The following is a 22859-nucleotide window of genomic DNA, read 5'->3' on the forward strand; positions in this document are numbered from 1 at the left end:
TGCGAGTTCTTATAAGCAGCGACTTCGTTTTATACTTCTTTGGATTCTTACCCACTCCCACAGTGCCTCCTAAAATGTAGTAGATATTCCATAAATCTTAATTATTTGAGAAAAATAAGTGTTGACAAATTGAATCTTACTAGCTTTAACTTAGTTTTATTGTTGTAGAATTGTATGATTTCTCTGTCTTTTAATGATACTGTCTCTATACTTATTATCTTCTCTGGAAAAAGCATTCTACATCTTGTAATTTGCTAAATGCAAAATTCCCTAAAATGTAAGTTTTATATTTCTTTTTGATTCATGATAATTGAGATAAATATGTGTTGAACTGGGCATAAAATTCTTAGATTTGAATACCACGTTTGATATAAGCATTTGACTGCTTATTTTTCAGATTTTGATCTACATTGTTGGTTATTAGTCATTTAACAAATACTTAATGGAGACAAAGCCATGTGCTAAGGATCACTAGTATTTAGTTAGTGAATAACTAAATATTATGGCTACCATTTGAAAAAGTACATACCTTTAATTAATATTTTATCAGTAAAATAGACTTCTCAGTTTGTAATTTTTTTTTTCATTATAGGGTAAAGTTCACCTTGAATTAAAATTGAATGAACTGATAACAGAAAATGGAACTGTGTGCCAGCAGCTTGTTGTACAGTAAGCATATTTCTTTTACCAAGTCAACTAGATATAATTCTCCATTTTGTATTCTTTGAATTTTAAGCCAACTCCTTATTTTAAATACTTCAGAAACTTTTTTCAGAAATGAACTCTGCTATGCCATTTCTTTATTAATTTGTTTTCCACTTTATTTTCTCACATCTAGTCTACTCAGATTACATATGATGAGTCATTAATTCATTCAAGCAGTATTTATTTAATGTGTGTTACATGATAGATATAGGATCACAGATAAACGTGTCTAACCACCTAGCAGCAACGAGTTGGAAAAGCTTCCCAGTAGAGGGCCTCTAGAAACTCTAGATATAACACAGCAGAGCATTAGGGACCTTGGGGCTAAAACTAAATGTATACCTTGAGATTACCAGTATTGATTCTCACCTACTTTGAATTCCTTTTTTCCTCTTTTCTCTCAACTTACTTTTATCACCCCGACTCTAATCTTCTAACTGTTCTGGAAATCTGTTTCAGCCCAATCCTCCACCTTTTCCCTCTCACCCAAACCCTTCCTCTGTGTTGTCAACAAACAATGGGATATCCCTGACTTCTGAATGTTTTCTCTCTTTGTCTTAACTGATACGTGAATATCCCCTGAAGTACTGTTTCCTCTACTGCCTTCTCAGTCTGAGGCTATGTATTCTATCATACCCATATACCTTAGAGCCAGGGAGTAGGGTCAATATTACTCTCCTACTGCTGCTCCAGACTATAATTTATTCTCCTAATTATGAACACCCCAGATCCTTTGAGGTATTCTCTCTCTATATAAATATACATATTGATATTATGTGCTTATATATATACATAAAATACTATATATAATATTACTCAGTTAATTTTTTCTGAACTCTTTTAAAGAAGGTTGCACATATTATGATCCTTAATATATCAGTGTGTATTTCCTAAGAAAAAGGATATTCTCTTAAATATAATATTTAAATGTACTTTAGTACAGTTATCAAATTCAGGAAATTTAACATTGTTACAATAAAAGTATAATCTGTAGTTTTTATATTTCAATACTTTAATCTACAGTTACAATATTTCACTTTTGTCAACTGTTCCAATAATGTCCTTTAAGACATTTTTTTTTCTCTCCAAGAAAGGGTACAGTTCAAGATCATGTATTACATTCAGTTGTCATGTCTCTAATCTCCTTAACCTGTACTTTCAGCTATTCGTTGTCTTTCATGGTAGTGAGATTTTTGAAGAATACAGACCAGTTGTTTTTTCACATGTTCCTCAGTTTGGATTTACCTACTAAAAACAGGATTTGTTTACAGTTTTTCCCCCTAGACTGAGAGCATATAGTGAAAGTATTTGGATTACTCTCTGCCCTGCTCAGTTCACTTATGTTGTACATTTGAAATACAGTTAATTGGATTGATTTGGTTTGCATTTAGTTTAATGTTGTTTTCCCCCATCCTTGTTGGTTTACTTTTATTTTACTGAATATGTAGAATATCAGGATGAGTTCAAAAGTCAGAACTATACCAAAAGGCATTACTCAGAGATGTGTTCAGTCCCCTCTCTTTATATCCAGCTCTAGGCAACCATGATCTGATTTCTCTCCTTATAGTTTTTGTCTTTTCCAAAATGTCATATGAACAGATCTATATAATATATAGTCTCTTGTGTCTTTTACTTAGCATGCTTTTGAGATTCATCCACATTATGTATCAGGAGTTCATCCTTTTTTAGATATTATTTTCTTTGTTTCTTGCCATAACTTGGTAGATACTGTTGTCCTCGTTTTACAGATGACAAAACGATGCACAGATTGGATAAATAAGCCCAGGTTTGTACAGGGAGAGTAGAGCCTGGATTTGAACTCTGGCAGTTTGATTTTTTTAATTTTGAGATAATCATAGATATGCAAGAAATTGCAAAGTGCAGAGAGGTCCTGTGTACTCTAAACTTAGTTTCCTTCAGTGGTTACATCTTACATAACTATAAATACAGTATAAAAACCAGAAAATTGACATTGTATAGTGTACAGGGTATCATTTTATCACATGTGTAGATTTGTGTAACCACCACCACAATTAAGATACAAAACTATTTTATCACTGTAAATATTTCCCTCATGCTACCCCTTTATAGTCGCAACCACTCCTTCCCCACCCCCATCCCTAATCGTTTGCAACCTCTAATCTGTCTCCATATCTAAAATTTTGTCATTTCAAAAATCTTACGCAAATGGACTCTTAATAGTTTGTGACTTTTTGAGATTGGCTTTTTTCCACTCAGATCCAGCCAGTTGTGCACAAGTTTCTTAAAGATTGAATATAGTTGTGTCACTTTTTAAAATCTATTTTGCCAATTTCTGTCTTTTATTTAGTGAATTTATACATTTACTTTTAATATAATTATGGATATGTTAGGCTTAAATCCACCATTTTATTTTTTGTTTTCTGTCCCCTCTATTTTCTTTTTCCTGTGGGTTACTTGAACTTGTTTAGAATTACATTTTGATTTATCTATAGTGTTTTTTTAATCTATAGTGTATCTCTTTGTATAGTTTTTTTAGTGGTTGCTTTAGGTATTACATTGTACATGTGTACCTTAGAGTCTACTGGTGTTGACATTTTAGCAGTTAGAATAACATGTAGAAACCTTACCTTTTAATCCTCCACCATTTGTAATATAATTGTGTTAAGTATTTCCTGTGCAACAGTGAAAACCACATCAAAGTGTTATAATTTTTCTTTCAGTTATTAACACAATTTAGAAAAGAAGAGAATTCTAAGTCTATTGTATTTACTCATATTTTTGCTCTTTCCATATTCTTTCCTTCCTGTCATTTCAGGATCCCTTCTTTTATCACTGTCTTTATGTTTAGAGAATTTCCTCTTACCATTTTTTTAGGATAGGTCTACTGGTGACACATTCTTTTAGTTTTTCTTCATCTGAGAATGTCTTGATTTTTTTCTTGATTCCTGAAGGATATTTTCACTGGATATAGAATTCTTGGTTGATAGTTCTTTTTTTTTTTTTTTTTCCCCAGCACATGAAAAATGTACCACTTCCTTCTGGCCTCCATGATTTTTGATGAGAAATCCACTATCATTCAAAGTGTTTTTCCTATGCAGGTTTTCCTATGTTTCTCTCTGGATGCTTTCAGGATTTTTTTCTTTGTCTTTAGTTTTCTAAGTGTTTTAGTTTGACTATAGATTTGTTTGGGTTTATCATGTTTGATGTTGGCTCAGCTTGAATCTATATGCTTATGTCTTTTGCCATATTGGGAAACTTTTAGCCATTATTTCTTGTTAAATTTATCAGCCCTGCCAGCTTTCTCTCCTCTCCTTTTGAGACTCCAGTGGCGTGAATGTTAGATCTGTTATTGTCCCACACATCCCTGAGGCTCTGCCCTTTTTTGTTCCGGTCTATTTTCCCTCCGTTGTTCATATTGGGTTATTTCTGTTGTTCTGTCTTTAAAAGCTCACTGGTTTTTTCCTCTGTCCTCTCCATTCTACTGTTAAAGTCAACTATTGAATTATTTTTATTTTGGTTATTGTATTTTTAAGTCCTAAAATTTCCATTTGGTTCTTCTTTATATCTTTATTTCCTTGGTGAGACTTACTATTTTTTTGCTGAAACTTTCTATTTTTTCATTTATTTCAAACATGTTCATAATTGCTCATTGAATCATTTTTATGGTGGCTGCTTTCACATTTTTGTCAGATAAGTCCAACATCCATGTTATCTCAGTCTTGTCATCTGCCAGTTGTCTTTTCTCATTTAAGTGGGAGATTGTCTGGTTTTTCATATGTTGAATGGTTTTCAGTTCTATCCTGGACATTTTGGGTATTATATAATGAGACTCTAGATCTTGTTTAAATCTTCTCTTTTAGCCAGGCTCCTCTGACCCTCTGCTGGTGGGGGAAGAGGAGTCCCAGTTTCATTACTGTCAGGTAGAGGTAGAAGTCCAGGTTCCTGACTCAGCCGCTCCTGATAACCCTGGGGGAAGAGTGAGAAGTGTTCCTTGCTACTGCTGAAGGAAAGTCATAGTTCACGTTCCCCTTAATTCCCTCCTGTTACCACTTTGGTGGGATAGGGAGGAGTACCTTTCTACTGCTCCACGTGGCCTCCACTGACACCCTGGTTGGGAGGAGTTAGTTACCCCTAGAAAGTGGTGAAAGTCTTGCCTTCCCACTCAGCATTCTCTGACACCACCCTGGCGTGGAGGGAGAGGAGTGCCTCATTGGTGCTGGCTGGTGATGGAAATCCAGGCTCCTCATGTGGTCTCTACTGACTCCATGGGAAGAAGGGGCTCATTACAACCTGTCAGAGGTAGAAGTCTAGGCTCTCCCCTCAACTTTTGGCCTTTGTTGATGGGGGTGAGGGTGGATCCACAGTGTTTCTCATGGTGTTTGATTGGAGTAGATGGTTATTGTCTAAAAATGGTTTCTATCTTGCTAAGCTGCCCAGTTCCTGGTCCTTTGGCTAGAGAAAGCTGGCTTTTCTTGGGGCATTTTGTTGTCTGCTCCCATTGGTGGGTGTTTCTGGGTTGGTAGCTTCTCTAGCACTCAGTCTGGGATATATAAAGTGTAAGAAAGCCCAGGGAATTCACTGCTGGGTCCCAATTTCCTTGGGTCCCAAGATCTCTAATTGGCTTGCCTTCTTCTCTTCACCTTTCAGTTTTCTTATGTTTGTTTAACATCTAGGGTTTTTAGCAGTGCTTAATGGGAAGAAGAAGGAGGTGTGCATGTACTCCATCTTGTCCTAGAACTGGAAACCAGTCCATTTCTTTTTACTTACAAATAGTGTTCCTTTGTATGGAATTTGTTTACCCATTCACCAGTTGATGGATATTTGGATTGTTTCCCATTTGAGGCTATTATAAAGAAAACTGCTGTAAATGTTCACAAACAGGTCTGTATGTGGACATATGCTGATCTGCATTCTTTTCTTCCTTCTCTTTTTCACTTAAGCCTCCACTGTCCATATTCACTGTCCATACAGCAACAGAACTCCAGCAGTAGTTTTGTGGAACTTACTGCTGATTTCTCAACTTTAGAGGTATTTGAAGTTTGTGGTATTTTCGTTTTTTCAGTAATGCTCAAGGCATGGTTTTATGTATTGTTTTCTTTGTGCTCCTTGCTGAACTACAGTTTTGGGGAGTAGTGTGTGGAAAGGTTCATATCCCAGCAGTTGCTATTATTCTCCAGACCTGGAAGCTCCCCACTGTAGCATTTCCTGAACTTCAGTAAGACCTCCATCCGCTAATCTCTACCACATTTCTTACCTGCTCCTATTTTTACTTTCTTCTAGGTCTTTTTCTATGATCTGTCACTATAGTCATTTTCTTACAGTTTCCCTAAACTCCCCTGATCTTCTCTTCCTTTTATATTTATATTCCTTTTATATGAATGAACTCAACTTCTTCTGTGTTCAGTCTGCACCTGAATATTGCTGGAGAAAATCACACAGAAAGACTAATTTTACTTTAAATTCATGATCACAAACCTCACATGGATACTTACAACTATCACGGAGTTTTACTGTGCTTCTCTAATACACCTATGAGATTCTCCATCGCTACAGACTGCAAATTGGTCACATCTTCCTGAATCCAGATCTGCAAACCTGTATTGGCCTCCATCTTTTTGTCCTTATGTTTTAGTCGATGAGGTGCTCCTTTTCTTGTTGGGAGTGAATTCTTCCATCTGAACTCTGGATTCTTTCTCTTTCCCCTACAAAGGACTTTGCTCCTTCAGTTATCCCTTCTTCTGTTTCATCAACTTTACCTGCTCTTTTAGATTGTTCTCACCAGCATGTAAACATGTTCTAGGATCTTCCATTCTAAAAGACATGCCTTCGCAGACCTCATCTCCAGCCCCCTCTCCCAGCTACCATCCCCATTTCTCTGCTCTCCTTTGAATGCAGACTTCTCAAAGTAAGATTGTCTAATAGATATGGGTGTGTGTGTGTGTGTGTGTGTGTGTGTATACACTAGCTCTGAGTGTTCACTGAGAAGGCCTGCAAACTGTGTCATCCCAGTAGCAATGAGCATACTTAGCACCCGTATCTTGACTTCTAAATACCATTCTCTAGTCAGCACTATGCACTAGATCTTTCTGTGATGATGAAATTGTTTGTCTTAACTGTCCAATACGGTGGCCACTAGCTTTGTGTGGCTTATTGAAAACTTGAAATATGACTAGTGCAACTAAAGAGCTAAATTTTAAATTTTGTCTAATTTTAATTAATTATAATTTAAATAGCTAAGTGTGGCCAATGGCTACAGTATTAGAACTGCTCCAATAAAAAGAACGTGGAGGGGTTTTTTTTGTCTTGTTTTGTTTTGTCTTTTTAGCAGTGACTAGTTTCAGGGTTTGGGCAGAGAAAAATACAAGATGAGCCCAGAGCATCTATGGAATCAGAAAGTAAGGAATTGCTCAAAAAATAATGAGGGCCTGTGGAAAGGATGTTGAAGTCAACTTGAGCTCCAAATAACCAAATCTGGGACAATTTGATCATCAAAATAAGTAATGATAATAATGGATTAAAACCTGTAGAATAAAATAAATATCCATGAGCCAATGCTGATACAATTAAGTAAATACACGGGAGAGAAAGGACTGCTTTTCCTTATTGATGAATATAGGACAAGTGATGGAAATAGAAACATCACTATTAGCAAACACTACAATAATAATTAGTGTAGGGACGAATCATCTAGAGATGCTAAATAAGTGAGCATAAGTGTAATGACAAACAGCATATATGCATAGTCTCAAAGAATAACCCTGTAAGATGTCTGATAGGTACCATCTTAACTGAGTGATCAAAGTTAATGTCCCTGATAATGAGACATTCAGTACCTCCTGTTAATTTGCATTGAGAAGGATACCAAGATGCATAACCTCAATCTAATCATGAACAGACATCAGACAAGTTCAATTTAAGGAATATTCTACAAAATAACTGGCCAGTACTGGCAAGATCATGGGGCAAAGCAGGAAAAGTAAGGAACTGTTTTAGGATGGAGGAGACTAAGGAGACATGACAGCTAAATACAACTTGTTATTTATTATTAACTAACATCGTATCCATGTTAGTTTCCTGCTTCTATAATTCTATTCTGATTACACAAAATGTTAACATTGGGTGATGGGTATACAGGAACTCTGCATATTATTTAACAACTTTTTGGAAGTCAGAAATTATTTCAAAATAAAAAGTTTTTAAAAAATTGTCTGCACCTTATGCATTCAACCCAGATCTTTTTTCTAGCTCCAGTCTTACATGTCTACCTACCTTCGATGTCTCACAGCATTGCAAATTTAACACATCTAAAACTGCAATATTGATTCTTGTATCTATCCAGCTCCTCCCCACAGCTCAAGCCAGAAATATGGGAGTCACTTAAAATCTTTTCTCCTCTCTCTCCCCCAAGATTGGATCTATTTCTTACTGATTCTATAAAAATTTTTCTTGAATTTTCTAATTTTTAATAATACTTACTGACACCTCCTTATTTCAAACCACCAATCATTTCTTACCTTGACTATTTCAATAATCTTTTAGCTGGTCTTCCAGTCTGCAATCCATTCTCTTTATAAGCAGCCCAGAGCGGTCTTCTGAAACATAAACTAGATCATGACAGTCCCCTGCTTAAAACACTTAGTGATTTTTTTTTTTAAATTTTATTTATTTATTTATTTATTTTTGGCTATGTTGGGTCTTCGTTTCTGTGTGAGGGCTTTCTCTAGTTGAGGCGAGTGGGGGCCACTCTTCATCGCGGTGCGCAGGCCTCTCACCATCGCGGTGCGCAGGCCTCTCACCATCGCGGCCTCTCCTGTTGCAGAGCACAAGCTCCAGACGTGCAGGCTCAGTAGCTGTGGCTCACGGGCCTAGTTGCTCCGTGGCATGTGGGATCTTCCCAGACCAGGGCTCGAACCCGTGTCGCCTGCACTGGCAGGCAGACTCTCAACCACTGCGCCACCAGGGAAGCCCCAACACTTAGTGATTTTTGCAGTGCTTTTAGAATAAAATCCAATCTCCTTACTGTGGCCCATAAGAACCAGTGACCCGGCCTGCCTCTTTGATTTCATTTTGTGGCGTGCTTCCTCTTCATATGCTTGCTGGCCTTCTCTCACTTCTTCAAATGTGACATTACTCTTCCAGCTCAGAGATGTACATTTGCCTTTCCTTTTGCCTGGAATGCCTTTATGCCCATTCTTCCAGCTGGTTCATTCTTGTCCTTTAAGTTTCAACTTAAATATCACTTACTCTAAAATAGGGTACCCTATTCTTTTTCTTCCATAGCACTTGCCAGTATTTCTAATTATTATTATTTTTCATTTATTGCTTGTTATCTCTTTCTTCAGGTAGACTCCGTGCTCCATGAGGGCATGGGCCGTGTTTGTCTTATTCACCTCATGGCCCCAGCATCTGGCACTTAATAGGCACTAAATAAATTTTAAAACGACTAAATGACGAAAGGTAACACTGTCTTCTTAAAAGATGAAGAGAAAGAAGCTTGCCTAGAAAAAGTGAGGGTTTTTTTTTTTCCCCCAGAAGGAAAGAATAGTATAGGCAAAAATATGGAGGCAAGAAACAGCATGGTGTTTGTGTGTGTGTATAATTAAAAGCAGTTTGATGTTGCCTAATATATGAACCTTGAGTCAAAGATTGGTCAGAAATTGGTAAATAGGCAGGAGCTAGATCTTAAGAGGCGCTTATGTACCATGTGACCTTATAAAACTTATATGAGCTTATGGAACTATTGGAAGATTGTAGACAATAGAGTATGGACAAATTTACATTTTAGAAAGATCAGATTTGTGACAGCAGTAAGTATAGAAAGGTGAATTTGAAGGGTGTTAGGGTGATCCAAGTCAGAGGTGATGGCTTCTGTGCCAGAGCAACAGTTGCAGATGTGAGAAAAGAGGCCAGATGAAGTAATATTTAAAGAGTAGAATCACTGAAACTTACTGATTGATTAGATATAGAAAGTGAGGAGGAAGGAGAATTTAAGTGTGGCTCTAGATTTCTAGATTGTGTTGCTTGGTGGTGGTGGTATGCACAATGAAGAGAAAATACTGGAAGAGAAGCTGCTTTAATAAGAGATGGTAATGAGTTGAGTTTTAGCTGCTCTTGAACATCTAGGTAGGGATTTCATTTCCATCAGGCATTTAGATATAAAAATCTTTAACTCTGTGGTGAGATCTCATATAGAAATGTATGGTTGATGGTAGTTGTGGCCATAAGAATAGATGTGATAGAAGTAGGCTTAAGGGAGGTTATGTAGCATAAAGAGAACAGTTGACTGAGAGCAAATCCAGCAGTAGATGTAGAAAAACATGTGAGGAAAACATGAAGGAGACAGATAGGTGATATGAGGGATGTTAGGAGAGTGAGGGTCAAGGAAACCAAGAGAGAAGAGGTTTTCAAGGAGAGAGTGATCAGGAATATTGCATGCAGCTAAGAAGTCCAGTGAGAGGAGCCCTGAAAAACATGGATAGCATTTGACACTCAGGGGACCTTAATGAGGAGAATGACAGTAGGGTGAGGAGTGAGTGGGGAGGTCAAGAAATTTGGAGAGAAAAACAGAAAAATTAGATAGGTACAGAGTGACTTGAAGTCCAGGCAGTGATCTTTATATTAGAGAAACAGGCTGAGGGAAAGAACCTGAGGAGAGAAACTTGAGACAAATTGAATATATGGTTGTTGCTACTATATGGAAATTTTAAAAATTGTTTTGTATCCTGTAACCTTTTTACATTCACTTATTAGTTCTACTAGCTTTTTAAAAATAGATTCCACTGAATTTTGTACATAGACAATTGTGTCCTCTATGAATAGAGTTTTACTTCTTCCTTTTCAGTCTGGATACCTTTTATTTCTGCTTCTTACCTTATTGTACTGGCCAGAACCTCCAGTACGATGTTGAATAGAAGTTGTGAGAGCAGACATCCTTGTCTTATTCCTTATCTTAGAGAGAAAACCTTCAGTTTTTTACCAGTAAGTACAATGTTAGCCGTCCTTCATCAGGTTGAGAAAGTTCCCTTTTGCTCCTAGTTTGCTGAGAATTTTTATCAGGGATGGATATTCAAACGATCTTATGCTTTTTTTGTTTTCATTTGTTAATATGGTGAACCTTGTTGATTGATTTTTGAATGTTAAGCCAGCATCCACTTGGTCATGTTGTGTTAATATTGTCATGTATTGCTGGCTTTGATTTGCTGAAATTTTGTTAAGGATTTTTGCATCTCTGTTCATGAAGGATATTGGTCTGTACTTTTCTTGTAATGTCTTTGTCTGGTTTTGGAATCAGGATATTAATGGTCTCTTTGAATGAATTGGGAAGTATTTTCTCCTCTTCGATTTTCTGAGTGTCTATAGAATTGATGTAATTTATTTTTTATATGATTAATATATGAATTCACAAGTGAAGCCATCTGGGCCTGGAATGTTTTTGTTTTGTTTTTTGTTGGAAAGGTTTTTAACCAGGAATTCAACTTCTTTAATAGATACATAATTATTCAAAAAAAATTTTTTTTAGTAATTTTGGTAGTTTGTATCTTTCAAGGAATTTGACCATTTAATCTGAGTTGTACAATTCTTTGTATAAAGTTGTTCAGTTATTCCTTTTTAACCCTTTAATATGTGTAGACTTCATGGTGATGTCCTAATGTTGGTAATTTGTGTCTTCACTCTTTTTTTCCTAATCAGTGTAGCTAGGGGTTTATCAATTTTAATGACCTTCTTAAAGAAATGGCTTTTGATTTTATTGTTTTTATATATTTTCTGTTTTCTCTTTTATTGATTTTCACTTTTATTATTTCTATTTATTTTGGGTTTAATTTGCTCTTCTTTTTAAAGTTTCTTTTGATTGATGCTGAGGTCAGTGATTGGAAATCTTTCTTCTTTCCTTAGTGCTATCCATTTTCATCTAAGTACTACTTTAGCTGGATCCCACAAATTTTGATATACTGAGTTTTCATTTTCATTCATTTAAAAATACTTTATAATTTTTCTTTTATTTTTTGACCCATTGGATTATTTAGAGGTAAGTTAATTTTGTTTCCAAATATTTGAGGGTTTTCCAGATATCTTTTTGTTGCTGATTTCTAATTTAATTCCACTGTTGTCAACATATTTTATATGATCTGAATACTTTAAAGTTTACCAAAACTTATTTTTTGTCCCCAAAATATAGTTTATATTGGTACATGTTCTGTGTGCATTTGAAGAGTGTTTTCTGCTTTTGGTGGATACACTGATTTTTATAAATGTTAATTATGTTAGGTTGGTTGACAGTATTGTTTAAACTTTCATTCTTAATTGCTTTATTGGGTGTTGAAATCGCTAACTATTTGTGGATTTGTCAGTTTCTCCCTGCAGTTCTATCAGTTTTTGCTTCATTTGTTTTACAGCTATAATAGGAACTTAACATTTAGGATTTTTATGTCTGCTTGATAAATTGAACTCATTATTATAAAATAACCCTCTTTATTCTAATATTGGTAATATTCTTTGTTGCAAAGTCTACTTTGATATTAATATAGCCACTCTGGCTGCCTGGCTGGCTGGTTTACTTGCCTTCTTTTTTTTCATGTTTCTAAATTTAATATTACAAGATTTTTAATCTAACTTTGATTTTATACTGGTATCTCTTTCCTCTAACATTGGAAATCTTAATCCCTAACTTTACATAAATACTTAACAACATAATTATTTATTTACATTATCTTTGAAGATATAGACAATAGATTCAAAATAATAATACCAGTATTACCACTGATAATTAGGTTACTGAATGAAGTTTTAGAGGTCTTACTGCTCTGTTTGTTCTAAGAATATAGAATATATCACTAAGGATATAGAATCAAATACTGTGCTCTAGTCCTTTGAACTAATTCCCTTTTTTTTTTTTTTAGTGGTTTCTCAGGTTTGTTTTTGTTTTTTCTTTACTTTTTAAGGGTTATTTCTTAAGTTTAATCTTACTTTTGAAATGTAAAAGTTTTCTATGTTGCCAAACTCAAAACTATATAAAGGTATCTTTGAATAAGTCCATTCCCAGTCCTCTACCCTCCTAACTCCTATACTTAAAAGTTTTGGCCTTTCATTCCAGTATTTTTACAAGTACAAGCAAATAAATATATGCACATGTATAAATAAAAATTAAAATATATTCGTTTTCTCACTCCATTCTTACACAGAGTATAGAGTTCTGTAACTTCCTCTTTTTTCAGTTAAGAATATATCCTGAAGATCACTCCATATCAGAGTAATTAGAGAATAGATTTACCTCATTCTTTTTGACAACTACCTAGAATTCCATCCTATAGATACTATAATTTAGTCAGCTAAACCCTTGCTAATGGACATTTGGGTTGTCATTACCCATTAAATCAGCTTTCTTTTAATTAGTATTAGTATGGTATATATTTTTCCACTTTTTTTACTTTTAACTTAATTTTATCTTATATTTAAAGGAGTCTTAAAGCCACTGTATAACTTTTTTTGTCCAATCTGAAAATCTCTGCTTTTTAATTGGCATGCTTAGGCCATTCACATATCTATGTAATGTGTCTGTTACTCTGTCTTCATGTTTACTAATCTTTTCTTCTGCCATATCTAATCTTCTGTTAATGCCACTCAGTGTGTTTTTCATGTCAAACCTTGTAGACTTTCAAAATTTAATGTCTTCTGTGTCTCTACCAAACATATGAAATATAGTTATAATAACTTTTTTCATGTCCTTGTCTACTAATTCTATCAACTGTGTCATTTCTGGATCTGTTACTATTGATTTGTTTTTCTTTTTCATCATGGGTTGTATTTTCTTGATTCTTTGTGTTCCTGGTTATTTTCTATTGGATGCTAGATATTGTGAAGTTGCTGGATATTTTTGTATTCCTATGAATATACTTGAAGACTTAGTTACTTGGAAACAGTTTGATTCATTTGTGGTTTGCTTATAAGCTTTGTTAGATGGAACAAGAGTGGCCTTTAGTCTGGGACTAATATTTTCCCACTACTGTGGCAGCACCCATAATTACCAGCTTTTTACTGTGGCCCATGGGATCTCTTGCTAGTCATTTGTGGGCTTCTGGAATTGTTCCCTCTGCTCTTTTCTAATGGTTCTTCCCCCAGCCTCAGAGAGTTTCCTCACATGTGTATGTTTATCAGCGCTCAGCTGGAGACTCCGGGTATGGGTGGGTCGGGGGACCAGTACTTTCGTAGCTCTCTGGAGGTTTCTTTCTCTCTGTGCAGCTTTCTTTCCTCCAGTACTCTGCCCTGGGAACTCTAGTCACTTTGGCCTTCCCCAGCTGACAGCCCTTCCTTTCTTCTCAGGGAGACCATCTAACAGTAGGCTGGGACAGTTAGAGGGCTCACTTTGTTTATTCCCCCCATCAGAGATCACTGTCCTGAGCTGCTGATACTACCCTTTTTTTTTTTTTTTTAAGTGTTTGAGGTGGAAGGATAAATCTGTTCCCTGTTACTCCCTGTACTACGTACTCCTGTATGTAGAAGTTAATATTTGTCTTTTAGTTAAAAAAAAAAAAATCCAAGGAAAACAGATCATTCTGTATTATAAACAAGTTTGGACTAAACTTATTTTCCTTTGTAATTCCTAAAAAATGTGTCAATATCAAATACGTTATGTGTCATATGTAAATAAAATACAAGATAATTTAGCATACTAAGGTTATTTTAACATTCGTTTTCAGCTTATCCATGGTTTATGACATGAAATTGCTTGATTTTCCAATTAGAAGAATAGTTGTATCCTAGGTAATTAGGAAAATATTTCATAACATACGTAACAAATAAAATAATCTGTATTTAATAATACTACTTGTGTGTCAGAAAACCCAATTTTTATACTTAGATTTAAAAATTGAGTACTTCTGATTATTTTTATAGATTCATACTTTTGGATTATGGGTATTGTTTTTTTGGTTTGTGGGTATTCTTATAGAAGTGTTTGTATACTGAACAGCATTTTTCTCATTTTTTTAAAATAAATTTATTTATTTTATTTATTTATTATTTTTCGCTGCGTTGGGTCTTCATTGCTGTTCATGGGCTTTCTCTAGTTGCAGCGAGCAGGGGCTACTCTTCATTGCGGTGAGCGGGCTTCTCATTGCAGTGGCTTCTCTTGTTGAAGAGCATGGGCTCTAGGCGCGTGGGCTTCAGTAGTTGCAGCACGCAGGCTCAGTAGTTGTGGCGCACGGGCTTAGTTGCTCCGCGGCATGTGGGATCTTCCCAGACCAGGGCTCAAACCCGTGTCCCCTGCATTGGCAGGCAGGTTCTTAACCACTGCGCCACCAGGGAAGTCACCATTATTCTCATTTTTTTTTTAATTTTATTTTTTTAAAAATTATTTATTTATTTATTTATTTGTTTGTTTTTGGCTGAGTTGGGTTTTTGTTGCTGCGCACAGGCTTTCTCTAGTTGCGGCGAGCGGGGGCTACTCTTCGTTGCAGTGCACGGGCTTCTCATTGTGGTGGCTTCTCTTATTGTGGAGCACGGGCTCTAGGTGCGCGGGCTTGAGCAGTTGTGGCACGCGGGCTTGAGTAGTTGTGGCACGTGGGCTCAGTAGTTGTGGCTCGTGGGCTCTAGAGTGCAGGCTCAGTAGTTGTGGCGCACGGGCCTAGTTGCTCTGTGGCATGTGGAATCTTCCAGGACCAGGGCTCGAACCCGTGCCCCCTGCATTGGCAGGCGAATTTTTAACCACTGTGCAACCAGGGAAGTCCTCTCAGTGTTTTTATACCTCATAAAATTATAGTGAATTTTTATGATTAAGATTTTACATAATTAGTGTTTACATGAGGTAAATTTGGTATTAGAAGGAAAGTAATACAGTATATTCAGGCACAGTGGGACTGTAGGAGGACTTAAATTTTAGAAATGGGGTTAAGAAAGTAGAAGTTGAGTCTCGGCCCACTTCTCACAAGTTGTATTACCTCTTTAGCCTTATTTTGTTACTTTCTCACGTAAGCTTTTTGAGCCTTACTTTCTTCTTTAAAATGGCATGATGATACCCTTCTCAAAGGCAGTTGTGAGAGTTTGATGCATTTTGTGAAAATAAATAGTAAACTGCAAATACTATATCAAAATCAGGTATCATTTTGAGGTTTAGCCTGAGAAGTGTAAATTTCAAACAGTATGTACAGTGGGAAAATTTGACTGTACCCAGGCCTGACATTAATAACCAGAATTGTTATCTTGGCCTGTACTTTCTTCGGTTAGTTTCAGAAATTTTTTAAATTTGACTTTTGATACCCAATTTAATAGAAATGAGTCATATTATCATTTCTTTCTTTACTCGGCAGCACACCATTTGCACCTCACCCACGTATATGATCTGTGGGTTGTGGAGAGAAATTAGGATGTTGCTCAATAGCCCACATCTTTCAACAAAGAATACTTTTCACTAACACTCAGGAGTTCCTTGTAGGCACTGGGAAATGCACACCTTTAGATGCTAAACTAAATTCGTGAACTCAATAAAGAGAAAATTTGAGGAGCAGGTCATTAAGTCAGATTCTGTGTTCTCTGTAAATACCAATGACTGTGTTGTCATGGAGTGGATGAGATGACCTTGGTTTTTATGGTCTAAAACTTTTTCTACAGAATGATGCAGGAGCTGTTACTGAGAGTCAGAATAAAAGGCTGCAGAACTGTATGTGGCTTGCCCTTTATTTATGAATCAGATTTTAAGTGGAAACCACAGTTGTTTCCTTGTTTCTCATTCATGCTTTAGCAGAGGATATGATGCCACAGATTTGACTTGGTTTGTAGTGTCTCCTTTAAGGTTCACACAGCTTTCTTTTCCTTTTTAGAAGCCACAATAGTTTTAATGTATTATCAAACCACAGCGTGTACCTTGTTGGATAGACCTTGTGTATATCCAAATATTATTTGGTAGTCTCAGTACTGACTGTGGTGGTCTAGTCCTATTTGGAAATACAGCGAAAGTAAATAAATGCATATGTACACATGTTTGGGTAGGTGGTATATAGGCATACAACTTCAGACATGTGGAAAACAATTTTAACCCTTTGAATGTATTAATTCGTATTTAAAGATAATGTTTTAGGTTGTTTAACTTGAATATAAATGTTTTATGTTGTTTAACTTGAATATAATAATGTTAATTTTTCTTTATGCTTCCTTAGTGTCAAGGCATGCCATGGGTTGCCTCTCATAAATGGACAAAGCTGTGACCCTTATGCGACAGTTTCTCTTGTGGGCCCTTCTAGGTAATGTTTATTGAATTAGTATTAGATTTTTAAGTTTTAAAGTTTAACAATTACAAAATTAAAGTTCTAAGAGAACTTGCTAAATAGCTATTTATGACACAAAGTAACGAATGCTTTGAAAGAAAAATCTTCAGTTAGTTCTATTATTCACTTGCAAACAATCAACTCCTATTTTTATAAAAGAAAATGAGTGCCATTTCAAATCTGCCAGACTCTTAGGCTATGGGGAGCAACCTGTGTCTTATAGTAGTTAAAATGTACTTTAAAACATAAACCTGACCTTCATTCATCATCAGCTTTCCTAGTTTCAAACGTCTTAGATTTTATTGCAGGTAGAATCCTGTTTTAATAAATGCTAGCTCAAAATAGCAAAGGAATTTCTATATTTTTATCTGGAAAACAACTCAGGACTAAAAATACCTTTTTTGCTCATGGCATCTGTGCTATACAGAGAGAATTCCAAGCTGTAGACAAACTGCTGAAGTACCAGAACATGGTGAAGTGCACTGTATCATATGATATGATTTTAATTACTTATGATAATTTATGGAAAATCTATCACACTTTGTAGTATTTTCTATTTTATAATTTCATTATGGTTTCTTTCAGAGCCTGACTAGTCTGAAATTTGTCTACAACTTGAAGGTTTAGAATCAGGAAACAAAGAGCATACTATTCCCTCTACACAAACACACGTATATACACATAGACATGCACTGCTTCTTCCCAACCCCAAGCTATGTATTCTTATTTTTTAGAAAATCACCAGTAAGTCACTTTGAAAAATGTGTTTGTCCCTATGTATGTAAAGCACCATGCCTGGTACTTATTGGGTTCTCAAACAATAGTATCCTATTATTATTATAGATGGTTTTATATTTAAAAATATAAACCTGACCTGTTTGCTAAAAGCAGATACTCAATCCTGTATCATTCATACTATCAGAGGGATTGAGTTTTGTGTGTTAAAAATGTTTAATCTAGTGGAGCTGTTTTTGGTTTTTGTTCTTGTTTATAATCAATACCTAATAGATTCTTTAGTGTAATTGCTTAGTAATGTACAGATAGAAATTATTTGGCTTGTGAATTTGTTTTAAAAAGTCACTGTTGGTTTTGATATTGTACTGTCATTTGGAGGATGTTACCATTGGCGGAGGCTGGGGAAAGGTTACATGGGACTTCCCTGTACATTTCTTTGCAACCTCCTCTGAATCTGTAGTTATTTCAAAATAAAAGGTTTTTTTAAAAAGCCACATTGTAGCTGAAGCCCAAGAAGTAAACTAAGAATGCTTTTCGTGTTCCTCTGGTATTTTTCAACATAGATAAAGGTACTCTGAATCTCATTGTCTTCCTTCTACCATTTATTTCGAGTTGCTTGTAGAATAGAATGTGTTATTAAAAACCCCTGAAATAAGGTTGGCAGTCAATCTAGTATAGCCATAGAATAATAAAATCTTGGCATATATCAGATATACAAAATTTGTGTATTCTTTGATTTGAGGTTTTAGAGACACCTCAGTTTTTTTCCCCCAAGTAATATTTAAAGCTACTGCCTTCCCCGAGTCATCTTAACAGTTAAACAGAAAGAGGTCAGCCTCCCTGGTTGGAAATAGCATGTTTTATAATTGTGTACTATTAAGTTCTACAAGGTAAAACTCTACCACATTGGAACAGGAATGACCAAAAGAAGACAAAAGTAAAGAAGAAAACAAGCAATCCGCAGTTTAATGAAATCTTTTACTTTGAGGTAACATTTTGTTTTATTTAAACGTTAACATTGAATATTGAATGCTGATTTACTTCTTTTTTCAAATTCTGGCCATAGTCATAATTTTATTAACTAATGCAACTAAGCATTTCTAAGCAGTAGAACCACAGTGTAACACAGTAGAGGCCCAGTGCATAAAACAAATAAAGGCAGAACTCTGATTGATTTGAGGATGGGGAGGTCTAGGACCACACCTACTCTTCAGTCATCCTCAATATCACAACCCCCTTCACATAGAACCCTACCTTATCCAGCCCCTGACCTAACATGCAGTGGCCCCAGGACTATTCTGCAGAATATTATTTGAAAACCACTAGTTAAATAAGGACGATATCACTTGGTAGATCTGGGTTCTGGTCCCAGTTGAGTTTAAACAAATCACTACATGGGAGACTCAAATTTCTTATCTTGTGAAAGGATAATTTTGTAAGAGAAAACAGTAGCATCCCTACCTAACGCAGAGTTTTTAGGAGGTTCAAATGTGAAAATTCTTTGAGACTATAAAGTATTACATGATTAAGGCCTTATTACTAAGTTCTTTTTAGCTAAATCACTCTATGGACACATGCTTATTTTCACAGAGAACTTCAGCTGCCTTGAAGTTGCCCAAAATACAGTGCTTTGGAGTTCTTTACTGTGGAGCATTTGTTAAATAAATCCTTTTTCATATTATTAGAAAACTATAGGAAAAAAACAAAAATAATCAAACTCTATTCTAAAAGATTGTGTTTTACCCATAGAATATTTTGCAGTTGACATTACCATGTAGGGAAGATTTGAAAAAAAGGTTACGTTTTGTGCTTTTCCTTCTTTTTGTGTGTGTTTTTTTTGATGTTTCAAAGTGAAAAGAGCGAGGGCACATCTAGCCATGCCTGATTACTGTACTTTAATAAGGGAACACAGTTGAAGAAATGCCAAGATTGAAGTAGGAGGAATTGTGGGGGGTGGAGGCAAGGAAGAAAGAAAACAAAAGAAAGTGCGCCAGTGTGAGACGCCCCATTTCCCAGCTCAGGACTTCCTCAGTTCAGTTGTTCTGTACTTAAAAATGGCTGTTACATCTAGCCTGGAGAAAACCAAGAAGGGGCGACTTGCAGCAGCAAGCAGATGGTCTTTTGACAGTCAAGACCTGACCTGTTTGCTATATGCAAGCATACATATTAGGCCTTGAACCATTCATTCAAAGGGCCCTTTGTTGAGTTGATTATAAAGATAAAAGTCCAATCTCTGTCCTCTAGTGAGAGCAGGAGACCCAAAGCGTACACATGCGTGCACACACGCAGCAGTAAAATGCAGTAGTAGATACTGGGTAGCTCTGCTCTAGGTGAGTTAAGCCAGAGGAAAGAGTATTAGAGAAGGAACATTTTGAGCAGAGACATAGAGACAGAAAAGCAGAAAGTTATGTCCAAAGAGTAGCAAGTAGTGATTTGACTAAAAGGGAATAATGGGGAGTAGGACCAACTAATGAAAGGCCTTGAGAGCCAGGCTGAAGTGCTATGTTAGCCATTGAATGTTTTTGAACCTGGAAGTAATGAGTAATGCACTGTTTTGGGAAGAGTTAACCATGATCTGTGGGCCAGATGGCTGAGAGAGAGAACAGAGATCAAGAGACTGTTGTAGCTTAGGTGTTTTTTAAAAAAAGGAAAAAGCAGAAAGCGGGGGGGCTCTGATTCAAGAGAGTAATATGGAAATGAGAGGAAGAGATGGATGAGAAAGAAACTGCAGATGGCAAGATAACAAATTGGTTATAGAAGAAGAGAGAAAATGAGGAGTCAGATGTTGTCTTCATGGTTTCAAATCTGGAAAAATAGAAAAGTTAAGAAGGAAAACATAAGTGGTTCAGTTTGGGGCATAATGAGCTTGAACTCAGATATGTAAAATCCTCCCATAGGAAGTTCATGACTGAGATGGGTGATGGTTGTAGATAAAGAATCAAGAATTGCTTACAGCAAGTCAGGAAAGAAAGCCAAGGGAACAGAGGTATACAATAAAGGAAAAAAGTGAAGAAGGTTAGTTCTGCCACATATTAAGTATTTGACTTTGAGTATGTCTCTTAATTTCTGTACTTTAGCTTCCTCATTTTCAAGATGAGGATAATAAATCTAGCCCTGCCTGCTTCAGAGCAGTGTTCTGATGAATAAAAGAGATAATGGATGTGAAAGCACTTTGTACAGCACTGTGCAGCTCTTAGAGCAAAATAAAATATAAAACCCTGGAGGAAACCCATATTTATAGGTTCTGAGGAAGAAGTACCAGAGGAAGAAGCCAAGAGAGCAGAAGATAGCCAGGATAGTGCTGGGTGAACTCAAAGAGCAGAGTAGCTCTGGGGAAAGGGAGTATGGTTGTATGGTCACTTGTCCAGATAAAGCGGTCAAGGAAGGTGAGAGCTAAGAATTTCATCATCAGACTTGATGATTAAGAGAGGGGTTTGAGGAGGGTGATCTGTGAGGAAGTCAGATTATAAGGAGTTACTGTAGTGAGTGGGTGGTGAGGAAGTGGAGGCTGTAAGGATGGGTAACAGTTTTGAGATATTTGTCTGTGAAAGGAGAGAGATAGGAAGACCATAATTTAAGGGGAGAATTTTTCTTAGGCTTGAATGAGGTGAACAGTCTGGTCAAGAAAGCTGTAATTAAAATAGATCAAATGCTTGCTGCGTGTTTACTGCGTGCTTATTACTGCCTACTGTGTGGGGACGGAGCAGTCTTAGAAGAGAGGAGGATCATCTCATCCTCTTGTTTGGAAGAGGATGAGAACGCTCATCAAGTAAACAGGCCTGTGTGGGAACGGACACGTTCAGGTGGACAGTAGTTGAGGAAGTTCCTGCCAACGGCCTTGATGTTTTTGGTAAAAACGTGAGAAGGAAGTGTACGGGTGGCATTGGTATCTTGAGAAATGTGGGAAGGTCTTCAAACAGTTCCTAGCCTATGCAGCTTCCCTGAAATAGAACACTTTTACTCTTGAGTCACCAAGAGATTACATATGAGCCAGAGAACCCAGTGTTGCCATAGATTGAGTTGATAAGGAAGGGTATGGAGGTAAGGTTGATTTTGATATTTTTTTGCCACCTTATTCTTGCCACTCTGCTATTTCCATAGCTGTTTTTGTATTTAGCTTTTGGGTAAAATATTACTTAGGCATTTTCCTCTGTTTATAATATACACAGTCGAACATTTTAGGGATGATAGTTTTTTAAAGTTCATGTAAGAGAAAGATATTTAAAAATTTTTTTTACTAAAATATTTTGTTTATAGGTAACCAGATCCAGTAGTTACACCAGAAAGTCCCAGTTTCAAGTAGAAGAGGAGGACATTGAAAAGCTGGAAATTAGGTATGTGTCTTGGGGTTTTACAGAATTGCTATGTTCTGTGCCAAAAGAAAATCCTAAATTTAACTAAAAAATGTGACTCAAGCTTAACAGAATTCTCTTTAGCAAGTTAATTGATGAAACTTAGAGGAATGTGCATCTAATTTAAATCCAAATAATCTTTTCAAAATCCGATTTCTTTGCACTAATAGTTAAGGTGTATTTATTTTAAAAATAAAATGAGCTAATTTTCACCTATTTTGTTATATTTTTAGTTTTTCCCTAATTTAATTGCTCCTTAAATTTCTAAATCATAGCATAATGGATGCAAAGAATATATAGAAAAGTAATTATATATTAGCCAATTTAGAAATAATTTTTTTATTCTTCTTAACATATCTGCTGTCTAACAGAAATTTCAGTGAGGTAAGAAGTCTTGTAAGATGATTCAACAGGTGCATGTGTTTGAAGTTTGTGCTATTTCCTAGGTCTTAAATATCTATGCTGTTTGGGAGGGGAAAGTTTTGTAAATGCATGTATAGGTGTGGTGTTAACAGTGTGTTCATCTAAAGGGTGTATTAATCACATGTTTGGAATGATCAGGTAATGTATTTTTCTAAATCACCTATCTTTACATATTAACTGGTTTTAATTGAGAAAGAAACTGTAGTCTTGTGTTGGTTTCTTTTCTCAGAAACAAAAAAGGAACTCTGTAGTCCTTATTTTTACAGGTTAAAATAAAGCGTAGACTTTGAAACTAAGAAACTTAAGTGCTTTCTTTTAGATTATTTAAGATAGTCACTTTCTATGCTTTTAAGTTAAAGCTACTGCAGTATTCTGCTTTCTTAGTTTAGATAGTGAGGTATAAGAC

At 35.9% G+C, this 22859-nt stretch overlaps 1 protein-coding gene across 3 annotated transcripts in view; it reads left to right on the forward strand.

Annotated features, from left to right (window-relative positions):
- Nucleotides 1-22859, forward strand: part of RASA2 (RAS p21 protein activator 2) — a 116083-nt gene that overhangs the window by 46517 nt on the left and 46707 nt on the right. For all 3 annotated transcript variants that reach the window (XR_011074278.1, XM_068546013.1, XM_068546014.1), the window contains exons 5-8: nucleotides 593-669; nucleotides 16836-16919; nucleotides 18594-18666; nucleotides 21936-22012. Coding sequence is in view for 2 of the 3 variants with exons in the window: in XM_068546013.1 (XP_068402114.1) it covers nucleotides 593-669; nucleotides 16836-16919; nucleotides 18594-18666; nucleotides 21936-22012 (311 nt within the window). In the remaining variant the exon portion in view is untranslated. The remainder of the gene's footprint in view (nucleotides 1-592; nucleotides 670-16835; nucleotides 16920-18593; nucleotides 18667-21935; nucleotides 22013-22859) is intronic.

Source organism: Eschrichtius robustus, chromosome 6 (assembly GCF_028021215.1).
Source record: "Eschrichtius robustus isolate mEscRob2 chromosome 6, mEscRob2.pri, whole genome shotgun sequence".
NCBI lineage: Eukaryota > Metazoa > Chordata > Mammalia > Artiodactyla > Eschrichtiidae > Eschrichtius > Eschrichtius robustus.